Genomic DNA, 21,631 nt, shown 5'->3' on the forward strand with positions numbered 1-21,631 from the left:
TAATTTTTCTTGATCTTTAGTTTTAATAAATTGACTGTAGAGCTTGTTTTTTTCATTAATACTTGCGAGAAGCTCGGAGTTAACCCATGGCTTACGAATCTTTCTGCTTTTCCTAATACGTACATAAGGAAAACTTTCTGCATATATCGGTTTTAAAATGCTGAGAAATTCATCATAGGCGTCATTTGCGTCATTACTGTTCAGTACAATTTCCCAAGCTGTTTGTGCAATTTTATCACAAAAGATGGTCAGGTTTGCTTCTGTTATTTTTTGTAATGGGTATGCCGACTGCAATATTTTATTTTTTTACATGCCCCTTCGTACAGACAAATATTGGTAGATGATCACTTAGGTCACAGGCAAACACCCCTGCTTTTACTTGGTTCGAGCTTATATTTGTTAAAAACAGATCAATTAGAGACGAAGAGTGCTCAGTCACTCTTGTGGGTAGCATAATGAAATTCCGCAGATTATGAGTCATTAGTAAAAGATCTAGTTTAGACCTCGTTGCATCACGTTTGAGCATATTAATATTCATATCCCCGCCGCAGATGAAATTGAAACGATTTTGTGTAATAAAGTCAAAAATTTATTCTAAGCAATCTAAGAAGGTAGCTACGGTGCCACTGGGAGGGCGGTAACAAACGGCAATTACCGTGTTTTGTATTTGAATTGACAAAAGTTCACAATCACTCGTATTTACAGTAGAGTCTTACAATATTTCACAGTTATATTCTTTTTTGACTAAAATGCATACTCCACCGCCGCGGCTACTAGGGCGATTTAAATAAAAGGTATTATACGAGGGGAGACAAAATACATTTGTTTCGTCAGTTGACCATGTCTCGGTTAGCGATATTGCATCAAATTGCAGCCCAAAATTATCAAAAATTAGACAAAGATCGGATTCTTTATTTCTAATTGAGCGTATATTCAAGTGAAAACATTTAAACGACCGCAAGAACGGTTTTCCTAGGTGCCTTGCAGAAGAATTCGGAAGTAAGTATGATTCGCTGGCTGTACTTGCCATAGATAGTCGATTGCTCATTTCTTATCGAAGCTTATCTAGGTCGGCAATATTAGAGATTACCACCGCGCGGCTTCCGTCAGACTTGCGCACAATCACTCGGCCATTGCTGTGCCACGCGTATTTATAATTGTTCCTTTTGGCCCAGGCTTTCGTTTCGAAAAGTAGAGAACGGGATCGTCTTGTCAAGTTTTCAAGTAGAAACAGAGTGTCATTCGAATCACGTAACTTCTTTCTGCTTTCCCACCATCTATCTCTATCAGCCTGTCTTGCAAAGCGGCAGATTACGCCCGGCGTTTTATCTTTCCTTGAAGGCAGACGGTGAATGGACACCACGTCCATATCAGAAAGCTGTGGCAGTTCGAGCTGTGTGGCAAGTACGTTTGTTTGCTCAGCAAATTTTCCTTTTCGGTTACCTGTATTCCGTGAAACTCGAGGTTAAGGCGCCGGCTTCTCCATTCAAGGTTATCGATTTCGCATTGCAACTGATTTACTATAACGTCCTGCGCCTCAAGTTTTTCCGTTCTGCGCTTTAGCTCTTTGATGTCCTTTTCATTTTGTTCTGTTCGTTCCCGCAGTTCGTCGTACTGCTCGCTCCAAAATTGCATTGAATCTTCAATGCCCTCAACTACTTCTCTGAGCGGTAAGAGTTGGTCAAGTTTCTCATTGATCACCTTTAGCATTTGTCGCACATCGTGCCTTTCCAAATCGTCAGTCAGTGTAGGATCCCGAGCTTGTGCACCGGATTTTAAACGACGACAGGCTGGGCAGCGCCAAGTTAAACGATATGCTTCGCCCTTCGTTTTGATTGTTTTGTCAGAAATTCCAGAACATTTTCCCGTGTGGTAGTTACCATCACAGTCGCTGCACGCAATTTTTGCATCGGACGATACGAATTGTTTTTCACAAGTTTTACACTGACCATTGGAACTCATGGCTACACCTTGGCAGCAGCAGCAGCAGCGGCGGCATGAAACGTGGTACTAGGGAATAAAAGAACACCAACCTGAAAGATACAGGGGACTAGTTTGGTCGTGCCTGCTCAATGCTGCCGCTGCCGCCAATGTGAAGGAAAGGCTCCGCTAAGGTGCCTTTTGTAGCTTCAGCTTGGTCGACGGAAGCGCTTGCTGTCAGCAGTGGCGACGTCATGGTCGACCGAGCCTTGTCTGGCGTAGGCAGGCTCGTAGCTCCGAAGTCAGCAGATGTGAAGTTCAAATCACGGCAGTGTTGTTTATTCAAATATAATTCGACCTTTTTTTTTTTTTTTTTTCGGAAATCGTGACCAAAGAATTTGGACCTACATTCGCGACCAAATTTTGCGACCCTACCGGAGGCATGAAGCCATCGAGTCAACGAGCCGGCGTTGCCGGCTCGTTGACTCGATGCCGCGCCGTTTCGAGCCGCGCCGACTCGAAACGGCGCGGCTCGAGCCGCCCCGGCTCGAGAAGAAGAAACGACTCGAGACGCGCCGTTTCTTCTTTCAAAAAGCTTTTATTAAACAACCGCGGTGGCCGGTGCCGCTATCGCGCGCACACCTCGGGCGTCGGATTTCGACATCGCGCCTCTAGCGTTCCCCTTGCTGGGCAACGGGGAAGGAGAGGAACGCGATGCGCCATGCACTTCGCCCTCCTACCTCGCAAACGCGCAAAAAAAAATGTTACTTTTGTTGGTTGCTTGAGGCTGCTCGGCTCGCGTGTTGCTCATGGCAACTCGGCGGCTTTGCTTGCGTCTTTGTAGTTTGTCTTTCGTCGCTTCGCACCTTCTTTCGTTTCTTGTCGTCATTTTACAACGGTGTCAGTGAAGTATTCCTGCGAATATGCGAAGATGTCTACCCAGCTGACGAAGCTTCGGACGACAATGACATGTCCAGAAGTTCTGACGGTGATGAAGTTTTTGGCATCGCCCCGTGATTTAGCTGAGAGTGATGTAAATAAAGGTTTGTTTCTTTCTTTTGCCCAAAATTTCCCCTGTTCTTAAAAATAAAAATAAAGGTCGACCTATATTTGAATTATTTTTTTTTATTCTCGGTGGATCCAATAAATAGGGTTCGACCTATTTTCGAGTAAATACGGTAACTTTAATTTTTATCTTGGGTTACGTCGGACGCAACTCGAATGCTTGACAGTTACGTTGGGCGTAACTTTAATTTTTATTTTGGGTTCCGTCGAACGCAACGTTAGACACTCCGTTACACTTAAGGAAAATAGGGGCTGCTGGTTCATCATATAAACCAACCATTTGTGTTTAATTAAAATGCATCACTGACCTCAAAAGAAAAAAAAAACTACTGCTATCCTAGAGTTTATGCTATAGGAATGTAGCGCTTCAGATAAATTTGTTAATTTTTACTTTTAGTCCCTGCCCCCTCCAGATACAACATCTGGCCTAAACCAGTGTTCCGGGTCTCCTTCCAAGACCTCAGGCGGGTCGTCATTCAATCCATGAGTCGGCGGTGTCTCATGGGCGTGTTGCTGGTGCTTACTGGATGGTGCTACCGAGGGAAAAGTGGTCATGCTTGGGAAAGGCAAGTATGGCCGCCGTAAGTATACATATTGTCTTTACCTTTGCTCGAATCCACTTTTAAGAAATGCACAGTTCGCATGTGTGCATCTCTCAATGTTTCCACAGTCGGCTGTTTTTCTTTTTTTTTTGAGTGCTCCAACTCTGTCAGAGCTAGTTTCTCTAGATCATGCAAATGGGATGCAACACTAAACCACATATGCTCTCGCAACAAACAGTGCTGTGCAGAAGCACAGTGGAATTTACTCTAGCTTTATAATGCAGCACAAAATAGTTGACTCCAAGTATAGCTACATTTGTGACTCCGTTTAACCAAAAGCTCTGCCGAAACAAACTTGCCGCCTTATAGGTAGTGCAAAAGAACCTCGCATGCCTAACCTGGAGGAGGGCTTTGTTTTTCATAGGTCAGTTTTTTCTTAAACCAATACCTTCAGCCTCCTTGAAATGCTAACATTATGTGACACACGGAAGAACAGTAAACTCTTTAATGTTGGCGAACCTTTAATTTTTGTGGCCTTTAATTTTGCAGAATTCAGTGGCTGCGATTATGTCCTCTGTGACCGATTCGAGAAGAAATAGGGGCCACGAAGATAAGGGGGTTTTACTGTACATCGGAGGAAAGAGGAAGTCACTTATGTTTGTATGAAGGAGTAAAACCAACAACAACAATCATGGTGTCGACACTTTGTAAGCCTATCTGTGTCTATTGAATGATATCAATTTTGTTTTAGTTCGTTAAACATTGTTGCCTGTACATTGTGGGATGTCGTCTTCAACACGAGCAGTGGTTTTCTTCTCAAGCAGGCAGCATGGATGCGTGCCGCAGCACAACATAGTTCATTTGCAGGTGGTACCGCAGGTTGAAGGATGGTTGGCACAATATGGGGGAATCACAATTCAATGTTCTACCTCGGGCGTAGACAAGATTTGCTTATTCTAAATCATTTTGTCTAAAAATCTGGGATTTTCGATGAATGTACCCGCATGGTTGGAAGGGCCAGACAAGCCTTGTGAGCGCTTCATTTTCTAGCGTCTCAGTCCTGAACCCACTCACGCACCACATGCGTAGATGTTCCGATAGGTGGGAGCACTTATTTGGAAAATGGTGAATGGCAACTGTTATCTTTATCAGACTTCTGTATTATGGTCAAATTTGGACTGCATATTTGCAATACTTTTTCTCACTTAAAAATATGTCATACTAAAATATGTAAAATAGCCGATGACAAAAAGATAATGGCTGGGCGTCCTCCAGCACGTGCTTGTGCTTTTCACCCCACTTTGGACAGATGTGCTTGCTCCAGGCAATGAGGCGCTGAAACGTCATCGAAGGTAGCAGACGGGCTGGTGGTGGAACAACGGAGACTTCTCCCTGCCTTTCTCATGCTGTCAGTGAGCGTGTACTCTAACTTAGCTTAACCTGCGCAGAGCTGAGGAGAATAGGCTTGGCGAGTGCCCTTACTGCATATGCATTTGTACAGCTGAGGCACTTTCTGAATCAAGAACATTGTGTATCTTACCTTCAGAAACACATCATTTTGGGGGTGCAAAAGGAATTGTAAGGCATATCTTTGTTTGTATTGTCCTATTACGCATCGCAGCCACGTATCGAGGGGGAGGCTTATGAGGCCCGGTCCCCCCCCCCCCCCTGAAATCTTCCATTTTGCATGGGTCCTCTTCTCCCCCCTCCCCCTCATACAGCATTTTGTTATAAGTGGGCCCCCCCTGAAACAAAATCCTGGCTACGTGCCTGACGCATCGACTCCAACTTAATGCGGAGTCGACCCACCCTGTTGAAAAATTTAATGCCTGCCAGGTAATTTGTTTTGCATTCAGTTAATATATCAGTATTCAGTTAGGTATTCCAAGTCATTAGTCGTTGAGATGCAGTCTCTCTGTAAGTCACTCATGTTTAACATTCATAAAACTGCTTGTCAAATAATGGCACTGTCGTGGACATGTACTCGGCTCAAGCAATCGCTGTGCACAAGCTCGTCGTGTGGATACAGGCAGCAAACATCCCGGTTGAAACGTCCTTCCTCGCAATGTAGCTCAAGACTAGGTCAGGGCCCAACTCACAAACGTCTATACTTTGCATCTCTTTAAGCTGGACCACTTTTGACTCTACAAGCCATTGCAGCAAAAACAGTGTGACACATGATTATAAGCTCGACGTACCATGGCATCCAACTAGAAAGTCACATGGCTTGCAGCTTCTGCCGTGGTTAACTTTAAACTGAGATAGTTTGGAATAATGAATAATGCTCTCGGTTTTTAGTGTTGCCCGGCACGGTTAACAATTCGGTGATATAGTGCTGCATTGAAAAATTTGCATTCGTGACTATCACCTTATGAATGCATACTAGCTATTAAACTCTCCATTCTGCAGAGAAGTGAAATGCACTTTGCTTCCAATTGCAGCTACTTCTGGAACTTCATGGTATGAAGCACCTTATTTATTTATTTATTTATTTATTTATTCATTCCCTCAGGGCCCGAAGGCATTATAGATGGAAGTGGACACACACATCTAATTGCACACAAAGACAAACAGTAATTAGGCGGGTAAGCATAAAAATCCAAAAACAGAACATTGTTAAAACAAAACACTGTCAACCAAAATCAAAAAAAATATTCGCAAAGTGCAGCTTTGAATCCGGCATTCTCGGCTATGCTGGCAACAGGTGCGGGAAGGCGATTCCAGTCCAGTGATGTCATGGGTATGAAAGACTGATGAAAGCTTGAGGTGCGACATTGAGGGATGCCAACTTTATTTTGATGGTCGAAACGTGATGAGACGTATGATGGTTGTGTTAACAGATGCTGACGAAGATTTGCATTGTGGTGGTAAATTTTATGAAATAAACACAGACGAGATATTTTTCTACGTAGGGAGAGGTCAGACAAGTTTAGGGTACTTTTCATTGCTGTTACGCTAGATGTGCGATGATAGTTATGCAGTATGAAACGAACAGAACGGTTTCGAGCAGCTTCTTATGATAATGCAAGCGTTATACCGGGGTCCCAGATAGCCGAAGAATACTCAAGTTAGCTGCGGACCAATGATTTGTAAAGAAGTAGTTTTAAGGACAGTGGGGCAAGAGAGAAGTTCCTCTTTAGAAAGCCCAACATGCGGTTAGCGTTTTTAATTATATACTCAATATGAATGTTCTATGAGAGGTTGTTAGTGATATGAACACCAAGATATTCAAATGAGGACACGGATTCCAGCTCAACAGTTCTTATATGGTACGAGGGACAGGTGTTATTTTGACGTGATACTCTCATGGACTTGCACTTGTTAATATGGAGTTCCATTTGCCATTTATCACACCAACAAGAAATACTGTCAAGGTCAGACTGGAGCGCAAGAACGTCAAAATCGTTAATTACTTCAGAATAGATGACACAATCGTCTGCGAAGAGACCAACTGAGGATGAGATATGCGAAGGTCATTGATATATATTAAAAACAAAAGAGGGCCGAGTACTGAACCCTGGGGGACAGCAGAAGTCACAGGAGAGGGCTGCAAGTTAATGCCATTAACATGAACAAATCGAGAACGGTTAGTTAAAAAGGCGTTGATCCAAGTCAACACATGAGAGTAAATGTTCAGTTTACTGAGTTTATACAAAACGAGCCTATGTGAAACCTTGTCAAATGCCTTAGAGAGATCTAAAAAAAATGCAGTCAACCTGAGATGAACGATCGAGGCAAGCGTGAAGATTATACGTAAGTGTTAATAGCTGAGTTCGCATGAGAACAGTTTTCTAAAGCCATGTTGAGCAGGAGAAAAGAATGTATGGGAATTAAGAAAATTAACGAGATGCGAATAGATTATGTGCTCTAAAATTTTGCAAGGGACTCTTGTTAAGGAAATTGCGCGATAATTGCTTGGGCTGGATTTTTCACCACCTTTATGGATAGGAATCACCTTCCCCACCCTCCAGTCCTCGCGAAGGCTTCCGAGTTCGAGTGATTGCCGAAATAGCTTTGTTAAGATAATAGAGGAATACATAGTAGTGTTTTTGAGAAACTTCGAGTTAATATTATCAATTCCACACGATGACGATAGTTTAAGGTTGGCGATGACTTTCACTATACCGGCACATTCTATATCAATGGAATTCATAGCACAAATATTGTATTCATAAACATCCGGATAGGAATTAGTGGTTACATTCGAAAATGATTTTGTGAATAATTCGTTTAGCACAGCTGCACACTCATTCGCCGCTATCGTCTCATCATCCTCGTTGTTCAGCACTACGTCAAGCCTCTCAGAAGGGTTTACGACGTTCCAAAATTGTTGAGGGTTGTTGCGCAACATAGCGGGTCCCAGACAGCGCACGACGTCGGGCCAACATTGGTATTTAACTGGCAAACAATGGTCCAATATTGGGCCAATATGGCCATCGTAGAAACAATATTGGTGCTACGCCGGAATATAAGGCCAACGTTGGCCTGACTTGACCAACGGCTCACCAACGTTGGTAATCGATTGGCTTAGACTGGCCAACATTGGCCTACCTCAGCCAATGGCTTACCAACGTTGGCAATCGATTGGTCTAGACTGACCAACATTGGCCTACCTCAGCCAATGGCTTACCAACGTTGGCAATCGATTGGTTTAGACTGGCCAACATTGGCCAACCTCAGCCAACGGCTCAGCAACGTTGGCTATTGGTCGGCTTAGGTTGGCCAACATTGGCCTGTCTTAGCCAATTGGTTACGAACATTGGTAATCAATTGGTTTAGGCTGGCCAACATTGGTATATGTTGGCCGATGAGTTGCCATTATTGGTAATCGATTGGCTAAGACAGGCCAATGTTGGCCAGCTTAAGCCAATCAATTACCGACATTGATAATCGATTGATTTAGGCTGGACAACATTGGCCTGTCTTAGCCAGTGGCTTACCAATGTTATATATAATTGGCTTAGTTCTTTTAATGTGCTGATCGCGCACGCTGAGAACAATCTCTAGCTATGCCTCCGGGGGGAACCATTCTTCTGTTTTCACACGCAGAGCAAGTTAGCAACTGAATTAGAACGCTGTATGCATTGCGAGCTGTAGCAAGTTTGAACGTCCACGCAGAAAAAAAACGTGTTCGGTGACAGGTTAAAAATAAACGCTGGGGAGGAGGTCGACTCCTCCTGATCTTTCGATCTACAAATATGGAAAGAGATGGGAGGAGCTTCTACCACCTGTCCTGGTGTGGGTTGTTGTTGCTGTTGTTGATATTTTATTTGCATCAAATACAGAGTACATGATACTAGAGGCTTGTGGAAAAAGCGGTCACAAGAACAGCTTGAGAAAGTCACAGGCCCCCACATCGGCATTTGCAGCACTATAAAAAGAAAATTATCAACATACCATACAGATTACAGCATTAACAGAAAAAGCAAGATAAACAGAATAAAGAGAAGCAACAAGGGACACACTCAAATTACGTAACAACCACGCAATTGTAGGATATCTTGAAAGGCACTATCAAGAAAAAAAATAAAAAATAAAAAGATTACTTACATGCACAACTAGTTTCACGTTTAATAATATTACACAGCATTTTTTACATAAGGAAAGTCGACTGGGGGCTGAAATAACGACGCAATGCTTTAAATGTAATATCTAAAAGCCCAACATTTCCGTCAGCTAATCTATTTAGTAACCTTGGCAGTCTGTTTTTCAACGTATCTTGCCCGTAGATTGTTCTGTAAGTGCTAACATTCCAAGGCTCACCATGACGCTTTGTGTAGGCGGTAGTATTGCTTTGTAAGTTAGCTAGTCCTTTTAAAAACGATGATTTAGTTTTTACCTCTTGTTTGAAAGTTTTAGAAAGCCGATAATCGTACATTTTATGAATTGGCAATACATTATATTTTACGAACAACTCATTCGTGTGAAAGTAAGACGGAATATTTTCAACAACTCTTAGGAACCGTTTTTGTAAGACATGTATTTTATGTACATTTGCTGGAGTTGTGGATGCCCAGACTAAGTGGCAGTAGTTAAGCCTAGATGAAAACAAACTATTATAAATTAAAATCATAATATTTCGTGGCAGAATGTGCCGATTACGGTAAACAAGTCCGACTATTTGGGACAGCTTGGCGACTACGGAATCAATATGTGTATCCCACGACAAAGTTTCTTGAAAAACAACCCCTAGTACTTTAAAACTAGAAACAACTTCAATGGGTGTCGAATTTAGCATTATTGGTTGATTGAACATGACACTTTCATTTTTACTACGAAATAAGGCGGCTTTAGTTTTGTTTATATTTATCTTTAAGCTATTTTGGCCCGTCCATTCGTCTAGTTTTTGTAACGTCGAATTCGCTTTATAGACGATCTCAATATATACATTTCCGGTTATAAATATGCTGGTATCATCAGCGTAAATAATCATATTAACATCTGATCCAACAGAGACGATGTCATTTACATACATATTAAAAAGAAAAGGACCCAGAATACTCCCCTGTGGTACACCGCAAGAAACAGGAAGTGGATCGGAGAAATGATCGTCTATACGGACTGTTTGTAAACGATGAAGTAGATAAGAGGTGATTAAGGATGCAGCCTTCCCTCTAAAACCATAACGTTGAAGTTTTTGAACAAGCAATGTATGATTTACATGATCAAATGCTTTAGTTAAATCTACAAAGATACCAAGAACCAATTTTCCTTCCTCAAGTGCGGTCAAGATTAATTCTTTCTGCGCGAGCAGTGCGGACTCTGTACCGAGTCCTTTACGGAAACCAAATTGAGATTCATTTAGAAGGTTATGCTTCTGCTCAAAGTCAATAAAACGGTTTAAAATTATTCTTTCTAACGCTTTTGAAAAAATTTGAAGTATCGACACGGGGCGGTAGTTTCCCATGTCATTTTTATCGCCTTTCTTATACAACACATTTATATGGGCAACTTGCATTCTTCGAGGAAAAACAGCTTGACTAAGGCAAAGGTTAAATATATGCGTTATGTAAGGGGCAAGAAGTCGAACAGCGTGCTTAATTGGTTTTATCTGAAATCCATCAGCGTCTTTAACCTTGCTGTTGCTTAAATTTATAATTGTAGTGATAACTTCTTTTTCATTTACAGGGTTAAGAAAAATAGAATTCGGGTTGGACGGAATGTTCACGAGGTTACAGTTCGTTACGGTTTTATTGACAATATTCACGAAATATTTGTTAAAAGCATCTGCAAGTGCTTTTCCAAATAACTCACCATCATCTGTGATTATCTTGTTGACTTTGTCGGGGGAAATATTATGCTTTAAGACGGCATTTAATCTTTTCCACATTAGTTCAGAGCACCCTGCCGCAGAAATAAATTGATTTGCGAAGTAATCGCGTCTTGCCTTTTTCAGTTCTTTATCTAGACGATTGCGACAAGTTTTAAACTTGCGTAATATTTCTTGGTCTTTAGTTTTAATAATTTAACTATAGAGCTTGTTTTTTTCATTAATACTTGCGAGAAGCTCGGAGTTAACCCAAGGCTTACGAATCTTTCTGCTTTTCCTAATACGACATAAGGAAAACTTTCTGCATATATCGGTTTTAAAATGCTGAGAAATTCATCATAGGCGTCATTTGCGTCATTCCTGTTCAGTACAATTTCCCAAGCTGTTTGTGCGATTTTATCACAAAAGATGGTCAGGTTTGCTTCTGTTATTTTTTGTACTGGGTATGCCGACTGCAATATTTTATTTTTTACATGCCCCTTCGTACAGATAAATATTGGTAGATGATAACTTAGGTCACAGGCAAACACCCCTGCTTTTACTTGGTTCGAGCTTATATTTGTTAAAAACAGATCAATTAGAGACGAAGAGTGCTCAGTCACTTCTGTGGGTAGCATCATGAAATTCCGCAGATTATGAGTCATTAGTAAAAGATCTAGTTTAGACCTCGTTGAATCACTTTTTAGCATATTAATATTCATATCCCCGCCGCAGATGAAATTGAAACGATTTTGTGTAATAAAGTCAAAAATTGATTCTAAGTAATTAAAGAATGTAGCTACGGTACCACTGGGAGGGCGGTAACAAACGGCAATTACCGTGTTTTGTATTTGAATTGACAAAAGTTCACAATCACTCGTATTTACAGTAAAGTCTGACAATATTTCACAGTTATATTCTTTTTTGACTAAAATGCATACTCCACCGCCGCGATTTAAATAAAAGGTATCATACGAGGGGAGACAATATACATTTTTTTCGTCAGTTGACCATGTCTCGGTTAGCGATATTGCATCAAATTGCAGCGCAAAATTATCAAATAATAGACAAAGATCGGATTCTTTATTTTTAATTGAGCGTATATTCAAGTGAAAACATTTAAACGACCGCAAGAACGGTTTTCCTAGATGCCTTTCAAAAGAATTCGGAAGTAAGTATGATTCGCTGGCTGTACTTGCCATAGATAGTCGATTGCTCATTTCTTATCGAAGCTTATCTAGGTCGGCAATATTAGAGATTACCACCGCGCGGCTTCCGTCAGACTTGCGCACAATCACTCGGCCATTGCTGTGCCACGCGTATTTATAATTGTTCCTTTTGGCCCAGGCTTTCGTTTCGAAAAGTAGAGAACGGGATCGTCTTGTCAAGTTTTCAAGTAGAAACAGAGTGTCATTCGAATCACGTAACTTCTTTCTGCTTTCCCACCATCTATCTCTATCAGCCTGTCTTGCAAAGCGGCAGATTACGCCCGGCGTTTTATCTTTCCTTGAAGGCAGACGGTGAATGGACACCACGTCCATATCAGAAAGCTGTGGCAGTTCGAGCTGTGTGGCAAGTACGTTTAGTTTGCTCAGCAAATTTTCCTTTTCGGTTACCTGTATTCCGTGAAACTCGAGGTTAAAGCGCCGGCTTCTCCATTCAAGGTTATCGATTTCGCATTGCAACTGATTTACTATAACGTCCTGCGCCTCAAGTTTTTCCGTTCTGCGCTTTAGGTCTTTGATGTCCTTTTCATTTTGTTCTGTTCGTTCCCGCAGTTTGTCGTACTGCTCGCTCCAAAATTGCATTGAATCTTCAATGCCCTCAACTACTTCTCTGAGCGGTAAGAGTTGGTCAAGTTTCTCATTGATCACCTTTAGCATTTGTCGCACATCGTGCCTTTCCAAATCGTCAGTCAGTGTAGGATCCCGAGCTTGTGCACAGGATTTTAAACGACGACAGGCTGGGCAGCGCCAAGTTAAACGATACGCTTCGCCCTTCGTTTTGATTGTTTTGTCAGAAATTCCAGAACATTTTCCCGTGTGGTAGCAACCATCACAGTCGCTGCACGCAATTTTCGCATCGGACGATACGAATTGTTTTTCACAAGTTTTACACTGACCATTCGAACTCATGGCTACACCTTGGCAGCAGCAGCAGCAGCGGCGGCATGAAACGTGGTACCAGGGAATAAAAGAACACCAACCTGAAAGATACAGGGGACTAGTTTGGTCGTGCCCGCTCAATGCTGCCGCTGCCGCCAATGTGAAGGAAAGGCTCCGCTGAGGTGCCTTTTGTAGCTTCAGCTTGGTCGACGGAAGCGCTTGCTGTCAGCAGTGGCGACGTCACGGTCGACCGAGCCTTGTCTGGTGTAGGCAGGCTCGTAGCTCCGAAGTCAGCAGATTTGAAGTTCAAATCACGGCAGTGTTGTCCCGGCAGCGCTTCTGTTATCTGAAAGATACCGGGGACTAGTTTGGTCGTGCCTGCTCAATGCTGCCGCTGCCGCCAATGTGAAGGAAAGGCTCCGCTGAGGTGCCTTTTGTAGCTTCAGCTTGGTCGACGGAAGCGCTTGCTGTCAGCAGTGGCGACGTCACGGTCGACCGAGCCTTGTCTGGTGTAGGCAGGCTCGTAGCTCCGAAGTCAGCAGATTTGAAGTTCAAATCATGGCAGTGTTGTCCCGGCAGCGCTCCTGTTATCTGAAAGATACAGGGGACCAGTTTGGTCGTGACTGCTCAATGCTGCCGCTCCCACCACACCAGGACCCAGCGAAGCAGGTTTCTTTGTGCCCGGATAGACCGAAAACTCAGAGTGGCAGACTCGTCCGGACCCCTTGGCGTGTGGTTTACACTCGCCATCCTGCTTTTCTCATGCCGCCCAAGCAGCCTGCCCAGCCCCAACCAGGCGACGACCGAGGAAGTGATGACGATCTCCCGGACCCGCATACTTTCTCTCAAATGTTTGATGAACATTCTCAACGCCTCGAACAAGTGCTCGTGGAAGACCGCGCATCATCACTACGTGACTTACGTTCGTTGTTACGCGAGAACAACGTCGAAATGGCAGCTGCAGTGGCCGACGCCCTTAGTAGGGCATCCACCATCTCCGCTGGAACATCCCAGGCCCTCCCCGCCACCCAACCAGCGGTCTCCGCCGCCCCATCTGGATCTGTCTTCCCCCCCACGTTCTCCGTGGACACCCAGCCCCCTTCACCCGGGCCATTACCACCGACGCCTGGCCGCCACTACATGAAGGGGAGTTCCAGCCAAGTGCCGGAACCCAGCACGCCGCCACCGGGTTCCCCACCAACTTCCCCCCTCACTTCGCCCCTCCAATACCTCCCTACGACGCCGGGGCGTTTGTACAGACTCAGTCCTCCATCGCTGCCCACCCCGACCCTCGCGGTCCCCATTCCCTGCGGGTCGGGGGGTCCCCAGACCCCCCGACCCGCAGGGACATCGCGGAGGCTCTTATTTTCGTCCAACAAGTTGCAAGACACTCCCAGCATATTGGAAGGCGAGAGATCCAGGAACTCCAACTCTTGGAGCTCTTCGTGGACATTTGGGACTGCTGCTGCATCGGCCTTCCCCCCCGCAGCAAGCTCCGCGTTTTTGACCGGGTGCGGCTCCTCTACCACGTTGCCCTGTCAGGGTGGGGAGCCGCACTCGACGGCTATGCCGGCCCCTCCGCCACCTTTTTGTTGGGACCTCCCGCGCCCCGAAGAGTGGCAACCCACCGCAGCGGCTCCCCTGACCGCTCCGTTAGGCCACCACGAGGCACCCGTCTCAACACCCGGTCCCAGCCGCAGCCCCCCAAGTCCCCTCGCAAGAACCCACCCAAGAAAAAAATGAGGTTTCCATGCTACCACGCGACTTCCAGCCTCCCCAAGAGTGCTTGGATCTCCTCGACGCGGTCGACGCGCTCCCGACGGGCCTTCCCCGTCCGCTCCACCTTGTTCTTGGAAATGCCCAGACTGTTGCCGTGGTCGTCGATGGTGTCCCAACGTTGGGACTCCTTCAGGATATCCTCCTACCGGAGGACCTCCTGGCGCAAGCGCTGCGTGAAGCTGGCGTTCCCAGCTCCGCCGACCCTTTGGACCCAGCCGGATGGCCTTCCTTTCCAGCTGTGCCCAACACCGATCCTGCTGCCTCGACCGGGGCCTTCCCCCGGCCGGCATCGCCCTCAACCACGGCCTCCTCCGCTTCGGACCTAACGACCGATTCTGAGGTGGCCGCGGACCTCCCAGAGAACGATAGCCTGGCAGACGCGGCCCTTCGAATCCTCCAGTGGCTTCAACGCCACCAGCCGCATCCACGACCCGACCAGGATCAAGAAGAAAACGACGACGACAGTCGGCCGCCTGCGGCCTTCCCGCTCCTGCCGCCCTACCCGCCGGTGCGACCAAGTGATCCCGTTCCCAAAGTCAGGTGGGACACCGTTGCAGAAACTTTTGTGAATCATCCCCCGTTTGACCCAGCCGCGCTCCAGTTTTTTGCTAGGAAGCCCTCTGTGTTTAATGCCCACTGCCCCTACCCGGACCAACCCCCTGTGCTCCGGCTAGCGGTAACGTCCATGCTTTCTGCCGGAATAATTGAGGAGACAATTCGCGGCCCCTTTTTGTCTCCCATTCAACTTGTGCCAGAAACGTCCACCGCATCGCGGTTTGTCCTCGACTGTTCCCATCTCACGGCCTCATTACCGAGTCCGAAGTTTCGCCTTCCCCCGCTTCCGACAGCCCTTAAGGCTTGTCCCCTGCCGGCGAAGCCCTATTTTGTCAAGTTTGATTTAAGGGACGCTTTTTACCATTTCGGTCTGGCACCAGCCACACGAGCCCTCACCACTTTCCGTTTGGACGGCCGATATTATCGCTACAAAGTTTTGCCTTTCGGCATAAGGCCCGCTCCCTTTTTTATGCAATCTTTGGCTACGGCCCTTAATCGTGAGGCACGCTCCCGTGGTTTGTGGGCTTGGTCTCACTTAGACAATTTTTTATTTGCACAACCTGACCCCGACGTTTTGAAGGACCAACTTGACCTTTTTCTTAACCACCTCGTTGAAGCGGGCATTCGTTTGAATCCTAGTGATTCCATGTTCGCTCCCTCCACACAGGTTAAGTTCCTAGGCTTTTTTCTTGATGAAACTACTGGTACCATCGGCCATACGCCCTCGAGGCGCCAGGACCTTCTTCTTGTGCTTCGCGCACTTCATTATCCACAGACCCGTAAAGTTTACCAGCGAGCAGCTGGCTTTTGGGGATTTTATTTTTCACTTTACTCTTCCTATTTTCATGCCCTACGGCCCCTTCATGTTGCGGCCGCCACTGGCGCCCCCCCTTCCCGTCCTTGGCTTCAGTTTTTTTGAGTATGTGGTTCAGTGTTTGCCTGTTGCCGTGCCCTTTGACATCGTCCCGGTGGAACGTGACGTCTTCGCGGATGCCAGTTCATCTGGCATGGGCATCTGCTTTCCCGAAGGCAACATCGCCATCATTGCGTCCCGGCCTATCCCAATCTACCTCCGAGAACTCTGGGCGGTCCTACTGGCCCTCTTCGTCGCGCCACCACGCACCAGAGTTGTGACAGACAACCAGGCCGTCTACCAAGCCCTCACAAGGGGACATGGACACACCCTCACGCCCCCGGAGGCCCTGGCGGCAACTGTACTGATGCTCAATAAAGCGGGATGGGTTGGGTGGGTGCCCACTGACCAGAACCCGGCCGACGGCCCCTCTCGCCTCCACCGCACTCTTACCGTGGGGACGAGCGGGGTCGCCGCCAGGGGGCCGGAGCCTATATATTAGGGTACCGTGCCCCTTTCGGGTCAGTCGCTGGGTTCCCACCACACCAGGACCCAGCGAAGCAGGTTTCAACACGCGTCTTCCCACAACTGATAGTTATGCTTAGTAAATTCCACACAAAATACAAAATGCACGCTTCCTTCGATTTTTGTATATGTTTATACGGCAAAAAGCATAGTGCGTCTTCTCTTATGCCCTTTTAGCGACGCAGCCGGGAATCCTTTCCAAAGAGGGGGGGGGGGAGAGGCAGGGTTCAACCCCGAAATTTCCACCCGCTTCCCCAACCTAGGACACGGGTGTATTGTCAGCTGTATGTGATCTTGAAAATCTCAAGGCAACCCGCTTTGCTGAGCCGCAAAACGCGGCCTATAATTCAGACTGAACCGGACAAAATTAAAAAAAAAAAAAAGCACTAATAGTTTTAGCAAAAAAATAAAACCTTAAACAAATATCCAGCGAATGATTAAGCAATTACATGTCTTCACGAATAAAAAATTGCGTTGAATAAACATCTCGAACACCCTATGTTTGAGGTAGAAGGTGACATAAAGCTGACGCGCATTTCAATCTGCAAAGAAAGGTTATCACGCAACATATAGACCTTTCCAGAAAAGGGCTGCTGGCCGGTTTCATTTTCAGTGTTCGTGCGTATCGCGCGTGATTTGCTCGCTTTCCGAAGCGACGCACACGCGCGCGCTGAGCTGTGGAGATCGCACGCTGAGCTGTGGATTTGTAAACATTGGAAAGGTCTATTGGCGGCGAGATGCTTTGGTGGCGCCCTCCTATGGTTACCTTTCGTGACGTCATTACCTTGTGAACAACAAGTTTGAAGGTGTTTGTAAAGAGCACGGTGGAAGCTTGAAATCATAGCACTCTCAAACCAACACTACCAACACCGTCAAAATTGAAGTTCTTTCATTCTTCTTATTTCCGTCGATGGCAAATCATTTGCTGACGTCATAGTCAGTACTCGGCCTATCGTGGAAGACCGATCACAGCGACGCTTTCGATCGCTCACGTCGCCAATAACAGAAGAAGCTGAGCATTATGCCTGCTTGCTCAAAAATGACTTCAAAGTGCGTACAAAATACGGCAACTGCAGTACTGACTACGGTAGTGACAACGCCCTCAGAAATATAAGCTGTAATAGAGCCAACGGGTTACCAAACTTGGCAATCGATTGGTTTAAGCTGGCCACCAATTGCTTGTCTTAGCCAGTGGCCTACCAACGTTGGTAATTAGCGGCGAGATGTTTTGGTGGCGCCCTCCTATGGTTCCCCCTTTTGACGTCATTACCTTGCGAACAACAAGTTCGATGGTGTTTGTAAATAGCATGGTGGAAGCCTGAAATCATTGTGCTCTCAAAGGAACACTGCCAACATTGTCGAAATTAAAGTTCCTTCATTCTTCTTATTTCCGTCGATGGTATACCCTTTCCGCCGTCATAGTCAGCTTTTGGGCCAATCGTGAAGGGCCGACCACAGCGACTCTTTCGGTCGCGCACGTCGCCAATTGATTGGCTTAGTCTGGTGTGATGAGCGATCCCGCGACCAGCCGAAGAGGACGAGAAAGAAGAAGACGAGGTGGGGGCATGCGAGGAGCGCGGGGGGGGATTCGGGCGGTTGACAAAGGACGGTGCAGACGCGACCAGGCCGGACCTCCGTCGGCGTGACCAGACGTCAAAAGGCCCCACCCACAACCCACTTCTCACGCAGTCCGGGCGCCAACCTTCCGGAGGTAGACAACACTGCATGCGTGGCGCAGTTGAACACCCGCTGCCACTCCGTGCCACAGACGTTCTGAGCCTGACTCAAGCCTTCGGCCAACGCCCAACTGCCTCGTCGCTACGTCCTTCGGCCCAGACCTTGGAGGACACCTGGTCATAGGCTGCCACCGGCGTACGGGGCCTGATTCAAGCCATCGGCCATCGGTCAACTGCCTCGTCACTACGTCCGGACCTCGGCCCTGACGTCGTAGACCCCTGATCATCGGCTACCACGGGTGCTACGCTGCAAGGACTGAAAAGTCATGAGTGAAGGACTTTTTAGGGGACACTCAAACCTTAACATTTGCTGAAGTGCTGCTTGGGAGTGTGCTTTACTAAGACCAGTGTGGGTTTGAAAGCGTTGATCTTTGACCTTTGGATCTTTTCGTAGATGCCATCAGTGCGAAGCTAACAATTGAAGAATCGGCAGCTTAAAAATGGTGCTGAAGTGGCTGCCAGGGTCTTGCGACAGGGGAGGCTGCAGGAAGAGGCGTTCGGAAGCCGTAATGGCTCCCCAGCCCCAGGACTCGCCCCAGAACCTTCCCCAGGACCAGGCATAGGCTCCCCGCTGAGCTTCCTCTCTAGCCCCTTTCAATAAAAGTTCCGAAAAAAGTATTAATTGATCTTGAAATAGTCATTTGCTCGCCAGATAAAATAGTGCACAGACAAAGCATAGGAGGACCTTGCCATTTGTGCCCAGAATGTTTTTCTTGCAGTGGGCTGCTAATAAGAAACAGGCCAGGGGTTCTTAAAACCCAATGTTGGAATAACCAGGATTTAAACACATTGCCATCATTGCATGGCCAGCATTAAAGATATGGCATTAACACTGGGACATGCAAATGAATCAGCTTGACTGCCGATAACGGCCTATTCAATGATTGAACTTTTATACCAATGATGGCATAGCCATTGAATTAGTGTGCAAGCCAAAATTGGCATAGTCAATGACATAGTGTGGATGCCAACGATGGCTGAAATATTGGTTTAACGACGGCCTAAAAAAGGTGCCAATGATGGCTGGATCATTGGTTGAACGATGGCCCAACGTTGGCGCCAATGACGGCTGGAAGGTTGGTTGAACGATGGCCCAACGTTGATGCCAATGATGGCTGGAACATTGGTTGAACGATGGCCCAACGTTGGTGCCAATGACTGGGCCAACATTGGAAGAAGTTGCGCTCGGCCAGAATACCAATGTTGGACCAACCTCCGGAGCCAGCGTATGCCATTGTTGGCCCAATGTAGGTCCAACATTGGTGTGCTGCCTGGGGTAGGGTACATTCGAAAAAACTGCGCTTGGCTTCGGCAATAGACGTCTTATACACTGCTGCAGCAGAATAATATGCTGCCCAACGATGCTCTGCATTGGGAAACACGGATAACTTTGCAGCACGAAACATTCTTTGTTTCCTATTTGAGAGCCTTCTGAGCGTCTGGTTGAACCATGGGGAGTGAGTGTAATTGCTTACAGTTCGTACAGGTATATATCTATTTGTAAGGGAGGCAACTTTTTCTTTGAACAACATCCAATTATCCTCAACAGAACGCTCAGAAAAATTACGCAGATAATCGCTTAAAAAAGTACCCAATTCATGATTAATAGCTCCAAAATCCGCTTGGGCATAGTCAGATATCCGTTTTACTTGCACTGGAGAGCGACACACCGGAACAACAAAATCAAAGTGGAGCAATGAATGATCACTGAGACCAGGTAGGTACGTAAGAGACGATATAAGCTCGCGTGACGTCGTCAGCACGAGGTCCAGCACCGTGGCCGAAGAACAAGTAACCCGAGTAGGCTGCGCAACAACCTGAGTGAAGTTAAAATCGGCGCACAGATTTAAGAAATCATTGCATTCTGTGGAAAACGTATTTAAACAGGGGCCGTCGTTTGACCACGTAATGTTCGGATAATTAAAGTCTCCTAACAGTAAGACTGGGACGTCAGGGAAACGGACTGTGACAGCATTTACGACGTCATGAAGGTCAGACACAAAGGTAGAACTTCTCGAAGGAGCACGATAGCAAACGCCCAAAACATATTTACGATGATTTAAACAAAAGCAAATCCACAGGATCTCCAGATTCGTGGCAACGTTTACAAGAAATGAATAAATATTATCAGCCACAGCGATCATAACACCGCCACCACTTTTATCAACTCTATCTTGCAGATAGATATTAAACTTCTTTTGACAGTGCAAAATTTCACTGTTACAAATCTTACTTGTCAGCCAAGTTTCTGTCAAAACAACAAAACTAGCATTTGATGAGTCAATTATTGAACAAAGGTCGTCCCGTTTATTGATGACACTCCTAATATTTGTAAAAAGAATCGAGAGTTGCGCAGGGGACGATGTCAGAATAGGGCCACCACCCCTCGCAACATGCTACAATGTAGGTGCTGTATGACTGGCATTTTGAGTTTGGTTATTTACAGCGATAGTGGGTGCAGACACGCCGCCACTGTGCAGGTCTGCTTGTCGTACACTATGAGTAAGCAGATCATAAAAGTAGCTTGTTTGGCCAATAAGAAGTTTGTTGTACCGGAGCTTGAAGGTTGCATTTTGAGATGTTCCGAATTGAAGAAGGTTCTTTCTTGCCTGTCGTGTCGCCAGACAGAAATCCTCGTTCACTGTAGTCCCGGCGTTTTTCAGCGTCGAACGGAACGATAAAACCTTGTCTTTTAGTTTGTACGACGCGAATTTCACGATAACCGGTCTGCATCGGTCGTCCGAGAAATATCCCAATCAATGGGCACGATCGATGCTCTCCGAGGTTATCTGGGGGTCAACTATTGCTGCAAGCTCTGACCGATCTTGTTCTCTGGACTGCGCAGGCCCATTGCAGGGAGTCACTCCGAGAGCCTCACCAGAGGTTCCTGCCCGTGGTCGTTCTAAATTTTTTTTGTTGTAGGTATGCATCCTTTCTGTCTTTCCCTAATGTACTCGGGCGTTTTCTTTTCTTTGTCGCAGATTTGCCTCAAAATTGATTCAGCACACAAATGGATGCTGTACAACTGTATCCCGCATATTTTGTTCAAGATAACTTTTCTTTGCGAAAGTTAGATTTTTTTATGAAGGTTAGTCTTTTTGTTTTTATTTACAAATTTATTTGAGTTTCCATGGGCAACACTAAAACGTTATGCCAAGGGCAAGGACAAGTTCACTGCTCTAATTTGTTCGCAACTGAGTGCAAGAAATTTTGTTAATGTCATGAAACCTCTTTCCAGCACTTGCTTTGCAGCATGAAAACAAATTATACATAGGGCATACTCTGTTTTTTAGACTGCTTGC

At 45.9% G+C, this 21,631-nt stretch overlaps 1 protein-coding gene and 1 pseudogene across 1 annotated transcript; both read right to left on the reverse strand.

The window, feature by feature from the left end:
• Positions 1 to 999: 999 nt before the first annotated feature.
• On the reverse strand, positions 1,000 to 1,710 carry LOC115317168 (annotated as a pseudogene).
• Positions 1,711 to 11,877: 10,167 nt separating this feature from the next.
• On the reverse strand, positions 11,878 to 12,659 carry LOC115317167. Its single transcript, XM_029976759.4, has one exon. It carries the CDS (start codon positions 12,657 to 12,659, stop codon positions 12,000 to 12,002), a length of 660 nt encoding a protein of 219 aa, XP_029832619.3. The 3' UTR covers positions 11,878 to 11,999.
• Between the last annotated feature and the right edge of the window lie 8,972 nt (positions 12,660 to 21,631).

The sequence above is a fragment of the Ixodes scapularis genome, unplaced genomic scaffold (assembly GCF_016920785.2).
Source record: "Ixodes scapularis isolate PalLabHiFi unplaced genomic scaffold, ASM1692078v2 PGA_scaffold12__126_contigs__length_90152505, whole genome shotgun sequence".
Lineage (NCBI taxonomy): Eukaryota > Metazoa > Arthropoda > Arachnida > Ixodida > Ixodidae > Ixodes > Ixodes scapularis.

What these genes read in the sequence shown, in the direction of transcription:
- LOC115317167 (XM_029976759.4), bottom strand. Translation starts at nt 12,659, where the DNA reads ATGCTAAAGGTGATCAATGAGAAACTTGACCAACTCTTACCGCTCAGA.